The sequence below is a fragment of the Curcuma longa genome, chromosome 3, assembly GCF_044706935.1.
Source record: "Curcuma longa cultivar G26 ecotype Majalengka, Jawa Barat chromosome 3, ITB_CL_G26_1.1, whole genome shotgun sequence".
Lineage (NCBI taxonomy): Eukaryota > Viridiplantae > Streptophyta > Magnoliopsida > Zingiberales > Zingiberaceae > Curcuma > Curcuma longa.
In genome coordinates, this window is record NC_133863.1 from 17,550,226 (window position 1) to 17,566,118 (window position 15,893).

The 15,893-nt window shown below is 34.0% G+C and overlaps 1 protein-coding gene across 1 annotated transcript in view; it reads left to right on the forward strand.

Moving 5' to 3' along the window:
* The window catches only part of LOC141823902 (exocyst complex component SEC6), a 48,878-nt gene extending 33,264 nt beyond the window's left edge, over positions 1–15,614 (forward strand). The window contains exons 12-25 of the mRNA XM_074711105.1: positions 2,418–2,473; positions 4,358–4,466; positions 4,591–4,731; positions 4,802–4,981; positions 6,072–6,155; positions 6,235–6,321; positions 6,461–6,505; positions 12,930–13,008; positions 13,424–13,493; positions 14,061–14,148; positions 14,260–14,349; positions 14,488–14,604; positions 14,771–14,833; positions 15,226–15,614. Of these exons, the coding sequence (XP_074567206.1) occupies positions 2,418–2,473; positions 4,358–4,466; positions 4,591–4,731; positions 4,802–4,981; positions 6,072–6,155; positions 6,235–6,321; positions 6,461–6,505; positions 12,930–13,008; positions 13,424–13,493; positions 14,061–14,148; positions 14,260–14,349; positions 14,488–14,604; positions 14,771–14,833; positions 15,226–15,360 (1,344 nt within the window). The 3' untranslated portion in view covers positions 15,361–15,614. The remainder of the gene's footprint in view (positions 1–2,417; positions 2,474–4,357; positions 4,467–4,590; positions 4,732–4,801; positions 4,982–6,071; positions 6,156–6,234; positions 6,322–6,460; positions 6,506–12,929; positions 13,009–13,423; positions 13,494–14,060; positions 14,149–14,259; positions 14,350–14,487; positions 14,605–14,770; positions 14,834–15,225) is intronic.
* Positions 15,615–15,893: the final 279 nt, after the last annotated feature.

Here is a 15,893-nt window from a genome sequence, read left to right on the forward strand (position 1 = left end):
CTATTCCTCCTTAGGACCATAAGAAAGTCAATTTGCAACTTAGCGTTTCCATTTTTTAAACGTAACTAGGACCATAAGAAAGTCAATTTGCAACTTAGTGTTTCCATTTTTTAAATGTAACTAGGTATTCTTCTCTTGTCTTGAAAAACATTTAACTATTATAAATTCATATGCTATCACAAAATCTTATATAACTTTCCTTTTTTCCATTTCTTGTTTCAAAATCATAGCCCCTATGCATCCTATCATATTCTTCATTTCTTATTACTACGTGTCCATTTAGATCTCCTGTAATTAAAATCATCTCGTTTCTTGAAATTTTTTTATACTATCTCATCTAGGTTTTTTCAAAATCTATGTTTGGTGTATTCATCTAACTTTAGTCGAGGTGCATATATACTAATTAAATTAATAATTTTTTTTACTACCACTATCTTGAGAACTATAATCCTATTTCCCTTCTTAACAACTTCTATTACTTTGTCCTTTAACGAATTATGTACAATAATATCTACTCTATTTTTCATTTTATTTTTTTTCTGTATAGCATAACTTAAAACCTGAATTCTCTATTATATTTGCCATCTCCCCTATTTATTTTATCTCTTATAAATATAAAATATTAATTCTTTTTCTAATCATCATATCCACTAACTTCATTGATTTGCCTGTAAGAGTTTCTAGATCTATATCCCAAATGTAAGTGCGAGAATTCTTACATATTTTACACTACACTCAAGTTTTTATAGAGATATAACGGTCTTTAATAAGACATTGTACTTGAACCATGCAACACATTTTTTTCCGAGAACAATCTAGCATTAGCGCAATAGTGCGACGGATCCAGATATATCATTTGCCAAAGTTTAATGTTGGTTGACAACTTAACGCAACCCTCCTCTTGTATATAGTCTTGGCACTGGCCATGACAAAGTTTTTGCTATGGGCGGAGTTTCAAGAGGAGACAAAATGAAGCAAATAAATTAAAAGAAAAGAAAGCCAAAGAAATAAAAAAGCAGAGCATAGAAGAGTTAGATTGCCACGAAGATGAAAGATCCAATAGAACAAAATCAAAGTGAAGTTGGTGAGCCATTGAGACAATCGTTGCTGTGTATTCATGTGATGAAGCAAAGGTTCGATGTTAAATAGCCTCATCTTAATCAACCAGACAACTCAAACCAATAATACAGATGATAAATGTCTAAAATTTCGATCTGACAACTACTGTCCTATTTGGTGAACATTGTAGAAAAGATATCAGACATAAGAATAGTTGGTGAAATTTCTGAGCTGTTGCGTACACCAGTGCTAGAAGTTGTGCCTAACCAGAAGATTTTACTAACATTCTTCAAAGTATTACCCCATGAGTAGGTTTGTAACAGTTGGTCAGGACCCTACCAGGAGCTAAAAGCTTGATGAAGATGCAAATCTTCAAAGGAATCACACAACTACAAACTCATTCCATCGACAGATGAGGACCAAATGCAATGAAAAAAGCAATCAGCTGTGCTCTGATGCCAACTGTTTTTATCTGCAACATTCAACACAGGTCAGTCCTGATATGCATGAATAGACTTGGGACAGGATTGAGGAAAAAATCACTAAACTGAAGCTTCCATGTAGTGGGACCGCCGGAGTCCCATTGCTGCCCATAGACGGATCCAGTTTTACAGGTAGCTGAATTGAATAAATCATTGGAAATTCCCCAAAAGACAAGAAATTTGGCCACTGTTCCTTTCCAATAATAGAATCTATGACCTCTTCCGACTTTATTGTGAAGGATTGAATTGAAAGCGCAATGGCTGATCCTAATTGAATATGAAAACTGAAGTTACTGCCCTTTAAAACTTTAGACTTTGTGGCGAATTAGGGTACCACCTTGGATGACAAGTATTCTGACATAGGTGCCACCAATCTAGAATAGGAATCTTCAATTAAAATAGATGGGTTGGTTGCATCAGATAGACTGGCCTAGAACAAGCACTATGAAAAAATGTTATTTGGTGCCAGAGTTTCAGTGTTCTGCCAGAATATTACAGTTTTGGTACCATGTTGTGTTGGCACTCGGTATATTTAGGCACACACTGAAGTGTACTGAGACAAAATTAGAGTTTCGCTACAGTCTCCTGGATGGAAGATGGTGTTCTGTAACATAAGATAGATATGTCCTTGATGATCATCATAAACATTTTTTGTAAGGGTCCATGTTTATCTTTTGTTGTCTTGTACTTTAATGCAATTGGTTGATGTCTAGTTAAAGGTGACTTTTTTCTTTTTTTCTTATTCAAGAAACCACTAGTATCACTAGAACAAGTTCTAGATTAACATTTGGGAGCAGAAACCCCCAATCTACAACTTCTGCAAATGTTTAAAACATAAATGCCATATGATTAAAATACCTTTTTTGATCCTTGTAGATTGGCGAGGAGCTTGCTGATATTTATGACTATGTTGCACCATGTTTTCCACCAAGGTTTGAAAACTAACATCCAGTCGCGCATTCTATTTCATTATGGATTTGTTTATTACTTTTTGTTTTCATTCAGTGAAATTTATTGAACATGCTTCATCTTGTTGATAGGAAAAATATTGTTCATTAGGAACCCTTTGCAATCCTCCTCTACCTTTATATATGTATTATGACAAATAGAAAATATTATAAGTAGGTTCTTTACCCCTTACATATTTACATAAAGGCCCTTTTCCCCAACACTACTGAAGCTGTTTCAAATATGTTATAAGCATTCATCTTGTTACAAATATATCCAACTCTAGGCCCTTTCAATGATTTAGTCAACAAATCTGCTTACTGATTGTTTTAACTCACAAAAGAAGGATCTCATTAGATCAAACTCTCTCTAATGAAATGACAATCAATCTCTATATGTTTTGTTCTCTCATGGAACATGGGATTCAAGTCTATATGCATCACAACATACCATAGTAAAACTTCATCGGCTTGCAAGAGCATATCCTAGCTCAGTAGGTAGATGCATAACCTAAATAAAATCACAAGTTGTCAAGGCCAGTTAAGGCCATGATCCCATATTCTGCTTATTTGTTTGATCTTGCCACCATTTATTGCCTCTTATTATTGCGGGAAATAAGTTACCTCACAAGAGAATGCAATAACTAGATGTAAATCATCTATTCATAAGCGAACCTGCTCAATCTACATGAGAGTACCTTGTGATCTAAAGGTGACCTCGATCACTTTCCCTAGAGCACCTTTCAACTAAAATCCTTGTAGTTGCTAATCAATGGCTGATACACACCCGTATGTCGTACTACGGATGACAATTCAAATTAATAGTGAACTCCCGAACTACACTAATGTAGTATAGAGTAACTCGGGTCATCTCTCACAAGGAATGTAGCTGGTAATGATAAATCTTAAGATCAATTTATTCGGAAATGGGATTTAGATTTTGATTCAATTCTAAGACTAACAATTGAAAGACATCCTAATCTAACTTAAACTACAATTATAATGAATCCTATAAGTATCTAATGATTCAACGGGATAGTAAAATGATAACCAATTAAGTGTTAACTAATAATGCAGAAGTTGTTAAATAGCCTAAATTGCATTAAACTAGTCTATGGAAACGTAAGGGACATTTCATCGAACACAATCCAAGCATCATTCAATTCTAACCAAATGCATGAAATATTAAACATGGAACCAAAATCAATTACAATCATTCAAATATGGAGGTCAACCAACAATCAATAAGAACAAATCAACTCATCAAACATTAAAATATTATTAAAAATTTAATTGAGGTGTAAAAAGGCTCTGGATTGAGCATGACTCAACCTATATGCCATGTAGGGTCTATACCTAATGACTTGGTTTGGTTTGGGCCATCCTAGCAACCCAAACCATGCCATGTGTCAGTCCACCCATGACTTGGCTTGTTTGAAACCTCTAGGCTTTATGAAGTCTACCATCTTGTCTATTTTTATTTTATATTTAAAATGATATGTAATGTGGTATATATGCTTCATAATATTTTATTTAGTAGAGGTGGAATGGAGATTTTCCCCTTTTAAACTTTGGAATATGTAAAATGAAAATTTTGAACGAATATTTCCTTTAAATTGTCACATCCACTCGTTAAAATGGAATTACGGAGGAACTGAATCGGATCACATTTGGATGGAAATTTTTTCCCATTCCATCCTGCCCAAACATGCTTTTAGGGAATAACACTATTAATATTATTTTCCCATTATACCATCCCTCTTTGCCTTCTATTAGCCATATCCATTGTTTATAATTTTATTCATCACTGTCTTCAGTTGATTTAATTTCTAACCTACTATCTTGATATATCATTTTTTTTCTTTCCAGATATGAAATATTCCAACTCTTGGTCAATCTTTACACAGAAAGATTTATTCAAATGCTTAGATTGCTTAGTGACAGAGCAAATACATTGACAAATTTGGAGATATTGAAGGTAACAAAGCTTGATGAGATTAAATCTACTTCTAATGTATAGGTGGTTCTGTTGCCAAATGTTTGTGGTTCCTTCAGTTTCATATATAATTGATTAAATGCCCATATGAATTGTCTTCTTGCAGGTAACTGGGTGGGTTGTTGAGTATCAAGATAATCTGATTGGCCTTGGTGTTGATGAATCCCTTTCTCAAGTATGCTCTGAAAGTGGTGCAATGGATCCACTAATGAATGCATACATTGAAAGGACACAGCAAACAACAAAGGTGCACTTTTCTGCTCATTGGGTGAAATACTATTCTTGGGAGAAATTTGGTAATGATTTTTCTTCTATAGAAATGGTACACAAATATTCTCGAGGCAGATAAGGTACAACCACCAAAGAAAACAGAAGATGGTCGATTGTATACACCAGCTGCTGTTGATTTATTTAGAATCTTGGGGGAGCAAGTGCAGGTTGTTCGTGAAAATAGCACTGATGTCATGTTGTACCGTACAGCACTTGCAATTATTCAGGCAAGTAGTTTTAATCATTAGATTGGTCGTATTTCGATTTATATCCCATATTTGTATTAATACATAAAGGAGTCATACTATGTTTAACACTATATATATATATAGTAAATAGAAAATTCTCTATATATCATGTAAGGAAACAAAAGAGTGAATTGTTTTAAAATATTAAATTAACCAACTTAAGCTTCTAACTAAATTGTTGTTTTAGAATATACTGTTAGAATTGTTGATAACAATTAGAGTTGTGATTAGTTATAGGGTGTTACGGATTATGTGCTAGATTTTCATTTAATATTTAGTTATACAGTATTATGGATTAAAGGTTCAAAATTTCTTGCCATGCTAGAGCTTCTTGTCTTTTGAACATATCTCTTGAACGTGCCATCACTGCAATTGAATCATCAACTGTTTCACTAATGAAATATGATAATCATTGTTTTTTGACTTCTCTAAGATTTTTGTTTTTTTCAACACTATTTTCTCTAGAAATAATTTAGGAAAACACTTTTATAAAAAAATTCTTTAATGCATTTAATTTTTTATTTTAAAGGAAATAGGAAAATCAGGAAAAAAATTCTAGATAATTTCACCCTAATTAAATGTCACACTATAATTGTAGGTGAAAACTTGTGTGAAAATAAACAATATTACATATAGCTTATTTTGGAAGCATGGAAAGCAGAATATAAGCGGATAGAAAGGAATAATTTAGTTTATGAGGGAAAATTAACCAATGTTCGTTTTTATGTTAATTTTATCACAATGAATAAATGGTTTTACAATTGCCTTTACTGAAATAAGAGCTAGGACAATAAGACAAATAGTTCTCATGGGCCTATTATGAAATATGAGCGCATTATTATAATGTTAAATTAGATGTAAGATAGAATTTTATTTGTTTTGCTTTTGTCAGTCACCTTAGAGGATGAAAATGATGGACATTATATTTGATTTGTCCTGAAGAAGGTTTTGACTGTTTCTTCATATTCTTTTGATATACTCTTTTTATCTCCATGGTCTTTATTTTTTTCTTATATTACTTCTGAAAAAAAAGCTGATTTATCTTCTTTTATTATCTCTTTATGATTAGGTTATGCTTGATTTTCAAGCAGCAGAAAGGCGGAGGCTTGAAGAACCAGCTTCTGAGATTGGTTTGGAACCCATATGTGCCATGGTTTGTGTTGCTTAAATGTCTTATCTTTCTTCTTAATTGTCAGTAGAACTGACATATCCTAGGTTTTGGTCATTTGCAGATCAACAACAACCTGCGATGCCATGAACTTTCGATGGAACTCAGTAATAGCATAATTGAAGCTCTTCCACAGAACTATGCTGAACAGGTTAGCATGAGTAAATTTTACTTACTCCACTGAAATAATTATTTATATTGTTTTTGTATGATCTGATGACCCTGTCATGTAATTGCACTAAAACTAACTTGTTGATATATATGTTTTGAAAATTGTGCTTGTCCTGCAGGTGAATTTTGAAGACACTTGTAAGGGTTTCCTCGATGTTGCCAAGGTTTGTGAATTAAAGTTCTGCAATTCCATGATTTTTTCTTTAATTTTATATTTGAAATATCATATGGATCATTCTGAAATATTTAGTTTGTTGTGAATTTCAATTAACTATAATTAATTGAACCTCAATGTGATGCATAGTAGCTTATGATTAAAAGGGTCTCATTTTTGTTTTAAACCATCTATCCGACATGCAAGTCTTCAGATAATTAACATATGAATGAGGCAAACCATACAACCAATCATATTACTTAAATTGGTAGAGTTTTCTCACAATTTTCTCTGCAAGCAAAAAGTTGTTGGTAGAAAAAAAAACTATTTTATTAGTTGGGGCATCCAATATCCCAGAGATATCTTGGTTAGTTTTATAATGATTCCTTCCACTTTTCATGATGAAATTTAATTAGATTCTTTTTTACCTTTCTATTTCCATCAATCTTCAAGAAACATGTAATTCCACCCGCCAACCTACACGTGTGAGACTCTTCCTTACCTCTTGTGGTTCATCTTACCTCTGTTTTGAGACTAGATGCATTGAATAGCGAGTCTCATTTTTTGTTGATTGCATGCTTTAATTTCTTCTAGTGCGTAGTAGAAATAATAATAACACGATCAGATAACACAATAACGACACCATAATTTACTTGGTTCACAGTCTCCAGGATTGCTAATCCAAAGTCTAGAGTCTTAGCGATACCACCATTAATTTTCTCCTTCTTGGGCACCTTTGGAGGCAGAATACCCTCTTACAACATAAGTCTTTTATAGATTTTGAGAGAACAGTAGCAAGCAAAGAGAATAACAGTATAAGAAATTCTTTAGAAAAAACCACTTCTTTTTGTATGAATCACAAGATGCAACATTTATAGGATCTTCAAATGAGTAGGGTTACTTCAAAATCTTTAGACATCAGTCTGCAATATATTAGTCTGACGATTAATTGACAATCGAGCAAGATTTTAAACTTCGAATATGTGATTAATACTTGAAACTGCACATCAGTCAATTGTTATACACTTACCAATTGATGGATAGTGAGCAATCGACTTCCCAAAATGACGGGGAGACTATTAGTGTTGTAATTGTGCCCTTAGTGATCAAAATCATGGATTTTGATATTTGGCTAAAGAGTTTAAGTTAGGATTATTTATGTATTTTATATGTCTATGAAGTCGTGTTGGATTTGGTTGAAATAGACATGGAGACAACTTGGCATGGCAAACATTGATGATGATTTGATAGCTTGAGGTCTGTAAGATACCAATTATAGGATATTTGAGGAACTATGAGACGAGTACTATTGAGGTGCAATTGAGCCGGAGGAGACAAACTACGTAGGTGAACTGTGAAGGATGGCACGTGAAGCCAAGCTAAGTTAATGCAAGGGATGATCAACTTAACGGGTGACAGAAGATGATCTCGTGGTAAAGACAAGATGAAAGGTATCTCTTAAGTGGTTTGAGAGTAACCTAATGAGTTAACGGATTTGTAGTTGGGAGAGGGCAAAAAGTTAGGCAAAGACTTGACCATTAGGATGTTAATTGTCGATGATCTAGCTTATTAAAGTTGGTCTTCAATAGACCAATGATTGAGTGGACCAAGTAAACAACTCAAGTTGATTAGCCAACGAGTAGAATGTTTAATTCATGGTTGAATCAATTGGACCAACCAATCTGGAGTCGGTTAACTTATAGTGTCCAAAACAAGATATAATTGTTAATCGGACAAGGTAGAGTGGTAATGATCTAGTGACCCATGGGGTACAATAAATTGATTAATGGTGGAAGTCAGTCAACTGAGGTAGGACTTGATATCGAACCACAGGATAATAAGTAAAGTTGAAGATGAATAAAGCCTATAAAAGGAGGACAAAGGGGAGCACTTGAAGGCTAACACTTACTACTTACTGCATACCTTTCTCTTTTTGATCGCTTGAGCTCTCTTGTTTACTCATTATTTTAACTCTTTAGCTTCTACTTATTTGATCAATCGCTTTTATTCGCGTGTTTATGTCTACAATTATATTAGTACGTAGTGAAATATCAAACAAAACACAAACGTGAAGCAATGCTAACACTTAGCCTTTTATGTGATTCAGAATCTCTAGTTTCTACTTCACAATGTATGATTTGTCGATAAGTCACTCCTAAAATCTTTCTATTTTTTCACTTTCTCGAATGCCTTTTGAAGATGGAAAAACCTCTTACAATTTCCTTTTATTTGTGGACAAGAAAAAGAAAATACAAAGTAAGATAATACAATGAATTACAATAAGAACAATCATAAGATTGGAGCTCTTCTTTTGGTTTACTTTCACTTATTACTTGCTTTACATTGTATTCAATTATTTAAGAATGTTGTCAAAATCTCCTCTTATCTACCTTCTTGTTCTGAACAACTACATGTTATTTTCTGCCTAATTAATCAACTACCAATTTACCCCAATCAAATGATGTCATGATGACTGCTTCAACCTTTTGTGTATTAATAGATAGCTAAGTCGGCTATACTTGCATCTAGTCAACTTGACTTCTCAATCGATACTTGAGGAGTCAGAGCTACTGTAACTTAGTAGATCATCTGATAGCTTCTACAAATCTTTATCAGATCAATGGGCTTCTTTTAGCTTCTTAAATAACTACCAATTTACTAATCTTGCCTTAGTTGACTATCTAGTCGACTGATTTGTAAATAAAAACATTCTATTTGTTGGTAAAGTAGCTTGAGTCAACTTTCTAATCCAACATTCAGTAGACTAGATCAATTATAATCAACTCTAAGGCTGAGTCATTGCTTAAATCAAGTCTAGCTAAGACCCAAACTATAGGTTATTCATACACTCATCTATCACAAACTTTCCTCACAAGAGGTGACACATCTAGGACTTCCTCATCTTGCCAAGACACCTTGCCTCTAGGACTTTTCGTGCCAAGAGACCTTGTCTCTAGAACTTCTTCTAGGCTGAGTAGCAGCAACCATGACCTATTACTTCCGCTTACCGGGAGGCCTACACTCTAGTATTTCATCATCTGCTAGGTGTCCATCAACCTTAACTCACTAGGACTTACACTTACCAAGCCTTAAATCAACTTTAATCCGTCAAAACTTTCACTTACCAAACATTAAGTCCATCTTAACCTTCCACATGCCTAGCCTTAGGTTAATCGTGACTCACTAGAATTTTCACTCACCCAACATTATGCCCACCTTCATCTAAGATTTCAACATTTGCCAACACCCATTGGACTTTCTTTGGCTAACACTTGTTAAACTTCATCCGTGCTAACACCTACAAAGTGTCTAGCAAACCTTGACAGACTAAGACTTTATCCATCGTTAAGTGACATTCAATCTGGACCTACTTAACACAACATATATTTTTAACACATTGTCTTAATTGTTAGGGCAAATCATACATTGTCAAAGGTACATAATTGCTAACACAGTTTACATGGTTCAGTAGTTGTACATACTCCTAATCCATAGTCTATGTTTCGTTAGAAAGTACCACTAACTTTCTCCTTTATCAAAGGTGAAGAACCTCTTACAAGAAAAGGATTATAGAAAGATTAGAAAGGAGAAAATATATTTGACCAATCTAAGAATCGCTAGCCTTGACTCCTCGAGCAACTCCTTTTTAGTTGAGCTTCTTGTGAAAATAATTAATCAAGAGTAAACCATCCACCATCAATGTGCAATATAGCATCCGTGGGAATGCATTGAGTGTGTTGTGAATCCCCATTTGAAATTTCATCTTCAATGCTACTAAATTCATGTACAAGCTCTTTGTATCTAGCATGCATTTGAGCTACCTTTTCTCTTTCTTGCTTTCTGAAGGTGCTCAATTGATTTTGTAGTAGTCTCTCCTTGCAAGCTTGACTTTTAAGGTTCCTTTATGCATTGTTGTCACTTTCTCCCATAATTCTTTTGTCTTGCATACTTTCTGATTTTGTGTATCTCTTTCTCTTGTTCAAAACATGCATTCTCAAGTGACAAATTTGCTTTTCTATCCAAGACTAGCTTTTTCCTTTGCTTCTTTGTTAACCTAGACACAACACTTATCCATCATTGTCTAAAGGAAAAAAAACCCTTTCTTCTATAGTTATTGCCAAGTCGACATCGAGACAGAAATAGAAAGTCATCTTCCTCTTTCACGAGCTAAAATTCCCTTGAAGTTACGGAATTGAAAATTTTTCTCCAACCAATTGCTTTGTCAATAGTTTGAGAGCATTTTTACTCTGCTACCACTTGTTATGACTAGTAGGTTAGATGGTCGAATGACTAGATGGTCTTGCAATTAACACTTAAGAATTTTCTATTGACTTAGCAAGGACAATAAATACAAAATGCAACAAATAAACAAGACAAGAAATCAAATGATGTAATATGGTTTGGAACCCTTGTTCTTACTCTAGGACCTATAACTCCTCGACAAGTTACTTCTGAAAGCCTACTAGCTCTTTCTCTTTATTGAATTTCTTTTGAATGTGGAGAAACCTCTTAAAATTCTCTTTACAAGATGGATACAAGTAGAAGCTAAAGAGTTGACGTAATGAGTGCACAAAAAAGCCTAAAGGATGAGAAAGATATGTAGGTAGCCTTCAACTACATTCATCTTCAACTTCATCGACTGTTTTGTTGTTCAGTCATCGATTAATTGACTCGATTCACTATCAATTTAGTTGACTATTTTTCTAACTGCAACAGTTCTCAATTTGCAGTTACTGCCTTAGTGAGATTGTTTTCCATCGTTGGTCGACTTGTTTACTGTAGCCCTTGGATCATGAGGCCATTGTTGTTCTCCCTTGTCAGATTAATGGTTATCTCCATCTTTTCGACTGAGTCAACAATCAACTGGAATTCACTATCAGTGACTTAAACTATTTTGTTGATTCAATCACAAATTGAAACATTGAAACATTATGTTTGTTAATTAACCAAGATTAGCTTGAGTTGACTACTTGCTCGACTTAGCCATCAATCAACTAAAGATTATTTTTAGTTAACTAGATCGTTGAATATCCTCTCCTAGATACAAGTCTTTCAACTCTCAACTCTACTCATTTAAGAGTTACCTTGCGGCTTGTCTTTACCATGAGGGCATCTTCCAGCGGTAGCAAATTATTTGTCCCTCAAATGCACAAAGTCCTCGGCTCACTCTATGTGTCATCCTTTATGCTTCATCTATGTAGTTTGCCTCCTCTTGCTCAGTTGCACCCCGATGCTCTTCATCCTGCAGTCCCTCAAATATTCTATAATATATTCTCAGATTTGTTACCAATCTTGATCTATCGAGTCATCACCAAGCTTACCCACACTAAGTTGTCTCCATGTGTATTTAACCAAGTCCTCCACAACTTCATATGTATATTAGAGTCATAAGTTATCCTAACTTAAACGTTTTACCTAAACATCAAAACACACAATTACGTTAACATGAGCAGTGTGCACATGAGAGGTGCTTGGCATGCGTTAAAGATTGGCGCAGTGGATTGTTGTCCAAGATGCTCAGTGTAAGTGAGTGTTGCTCAATGCATATTCATTTGGTGCATGAGACGAAAGTGGAATTATTGGCGATAGATAAGCCCTACTCTTTCACGTGTGATGATGAATTTGGTCACATGTGAGAATGCAACGTCGAGCATAGGGTAATTGAGACATGAACAAAGGGAAAATGATCAAGACATGAAAGGGGGAAGATGATCAAGACATTTTTAAAAACCCTAACATAAAAGGGTGGCTCTAATAATAGTCTAAGTTTGGGGATAGGAAAGATTGTATTGCTTCTATCTTAGATCACTATATACCATTATATAGGACTAATGGCAATCTAACCCTATATATACCAACGTGTGACTAAATCCACTATACAATAACCCTATTATTTATTACTCATGCTCTTATTATTGTCGAGATAAGTTAGCATCACATCTTTATGAGCTGTGCTGCACTGTGTAAGAAATGATACACTACCTGTGATCTGGAGTTTTGTTTATTTTTTACGGGTATGTGCTGACTTTTTATGTCCCCATTTACACACTACTGAGCAAGTAGGACATGTATGTGGAACACAATATAACGTTTTTAAGTTTGTGTATAAAAGATGATAGAATAAAAATGTAAATACTTTGCATTATTAGATGATGTTGATTCTCAAAGAGATTAGTTAGTCTAACATTTTTAAGTTTGTGTATAAAAGATGATGATAGAATAAAAATGTATATGCTTTGCATTATTAGATGATGGTTGGTTCTCAAAGAGATTAATTAGTCTAAATAGAATGAACAATTGGTATGGCCTTTTCAGCTTACTATTTTTTTTCATTATACACATAGATGGATTATTAATTGTATGATAGTCATTGGAGCTTCCTTTTTGCATCTTGCATTTACATGTTTGCTTTCTTCTTATTGGTAACACTGAAGGAAGCCATCATTCAAACTGTTAGTGTAATATTTGAAGATCCTGGTGTAAAAGAGTTGCTTGTTAAGCTTTACCAGAAAGGTATGTTTTGTTTTCTTTTGTAACATATGAACTCATCTTTCTTAATGCGCATTGTATTAGTTTGGAGATATGGTCCATCACTCTAGCCACCATCCTTCAATGCCTTAATGTCATTAAAAAATATGGTGTATAGTTTGATTTTTGGTTGTCCTTTCATATCTTGCTTTCAAGACATTATTGCATACAATTTACATATAGTTTACTTCAATTATTACGCATCATTTCTTTTAAGTTGTCTGAGATTTTAGAAAATTGATCTCATATAGCCACATAATTCTCAGATTTCATTGAACAAGTGACACCTTTGATAATCTGTGATATGATCCTAATTTGGTATTTGTTTTCATAACTTTCTAGTCAACTCTCTTTTATTAGCTGATTTGATATGCCACAAAGTTGCTTTTGTCAATTCCAGATTGGCATGAAGGCCTGGTAACAGAGTATTTAGTCGCAACATTTGGTGATTATTTTGGAGACATCAAAATGTATGCCTTCTTTTTCTTGCAGATTATTTAGGTGGTATGGTTCATTGAATTATTATTTTTATTGTTTAACCTATTACCTACTTCTTTTCCACTGCATCTGTACAGCTTTATGTCAGTTTAACAATTTTATTTACTTATTCCTATCCAACTATTGAATTTCAAGGAAACTTTCTGTGACATCTCTGAGCATGCCTTTTTCTTTCTGCAAACTTGTTCCATTACTTAGCTACATTCTCTAGCCAGTATTATTTATCATACAATATTCACAGAATGATATTTTTCATGCTGTTGTTTCGTGCTATGGCTCACAATCAATTCCTCAATATTGTCCATGAACTTCATTGTCAAAGATAACGACTGCAATTTTCCTTTACCATCATTTGTTATCATATCTATGTGATTCTTTTTGGAGCACCTCAGGTGCAAATACGTACCTTTTAACTTTGTCCACTTTGATGCAGTAGAACTTGTTTCGACTTTGATTATGCACAAAAACAAATTCTTCATGTTTTATATGTGCTTATTTTAGAGTTCGCTCCCTTTTTAAAATTAAGCTCGTCTTTTTAGGTATATTGAAGACAGGTCATTTAGGAGGTTTGCGGAAGCCTGCCTAGAGGAAACAATTGTGATTTATGTCGATCATATGCTTACACAGGTGGTGCCAATATGCTCCATTAGATTTCTTACCGTAGTCCTTTTTGCTAAATTAGATGTGATCCTAGTGCGTTACACTAATATCTTACAAGTATTATGATTGCCTTGATAGAAAACTTATATCAGAGAGGAAACTATTGAGAGGATGAGACTAGATGAAGAGGTCCTAATGGATTTTTTCAGGGAGTATCTCAGTTTAACAGTATGTATTCTGCTTCTTTGTACTTTATTTAGTTTGTTTAATTAGTAATCTATGTCACCTTTCATTTCATGTAAATTTTTTTACATGTTATCATTTGGTTGTATCTGATTTGGTCCAATCATACTTATTTTTCTGCAGAAAGTTGAAAACAGAGTGAGGATTCTGAGTGATCTTAGGGAGCTGGCTTCAGCTGAGAGCCTGGATAGTTTTACCCTTATATACACAAATATTCTTGAGCATCAGGCAGATTGCCCAGTAATATTCTCATCTAATCATTTCTATCTTAAAATTTCGTAATTGAATTGGCAATTGTTATGCCATTTATTAGTAGTTCAAACTAAAGAGCTACTTGTAGTTTCAAGTTAGAATTGTGCCTTCCATGTAGCTATATATTTCTTGTACTTATATACACTTGATGCAGGCTGAAGTTGTGGAAAAACTTGTTGCATTACGAGAGGGTATTCCACGGAAGGAAGCCAAGGAGGTAATCATCTTTTTCATTTTTTTTATATATTATTTTTAGTCAAAAATTGCGTACTCATCATAAAGATACTCTATAGACAACCCGAACGAAGTATTTGCCCCATGAACAACCTATAATTTCAAGTTTGTTATCTATCAGCACCATCTATATAGCATAATTGTAATATTGAAAAGCCTCAGTGCTAGTTCTGTCTAACTTCGCTAGATATGAAAATCCTGATAATATCTCCATATATAGCTGGTTATGCAAATAATACGTTTAGACGTGCGTTCGGTTTTTACTAGCTAGAGCTTTGAAAATACAATACAAATTCTATACCAGAATAAGTTTTCAGGATCATTTGTATATCCTAAAGATTCAAGGTTGTAAGATGTGTATGCTTCTTTGTCTAGGTGGTGCAAGAGTGCAAAGAAATATACGAGAACTCACTAGTCAATGGTCACCCTCCAAAGACAGGATTCCTCTTCAGTAAGGTCAAGTGTCTGGCAGCACCCAAAGGCTCAATATGGAGGAAGCTTGGTCAATAAGCATTAATGATTGCATGGGGCTACTTCACCATCCAACTACATTGCCTACTGTAGTATTCTTTATGCTAATTCTTCTCAATCTTTCATCACTTCATTCCATGCAATTTTCCGATGGCATCTCATCTGAATATTTGAATGTCTGTTGCAAATACAAATATTAGTGGCAGTTGTAATATTTCATGAAGTTTGTTGTACCTTGTAAACTGTGGATAATTTAGAAATCTAAAGATGATGCATGCTTATTTTTATCCATATATTAACTGATCTAGTCCCTTGGTCACTGGCTTCATATATATAGAAAAACTATTATTCTCATGCTGCTGAGTTGAGTAAACCTTTTTGTTATGGTTGAGACAGTTTAAAATTTTCATCCATATAGTATTAATTTATGACTGTAATGATACAGTTTTGGTGTCATATCTTACTGTGTGGTACCGGATCGCGGAGGCTCTTGCGATCTCTTGGTGGTTTGAGGTGTTGGTGTTGGATAGCGAGCTGAATGGTAAATTTTGTTCGTTATGAAGTTTTAAATT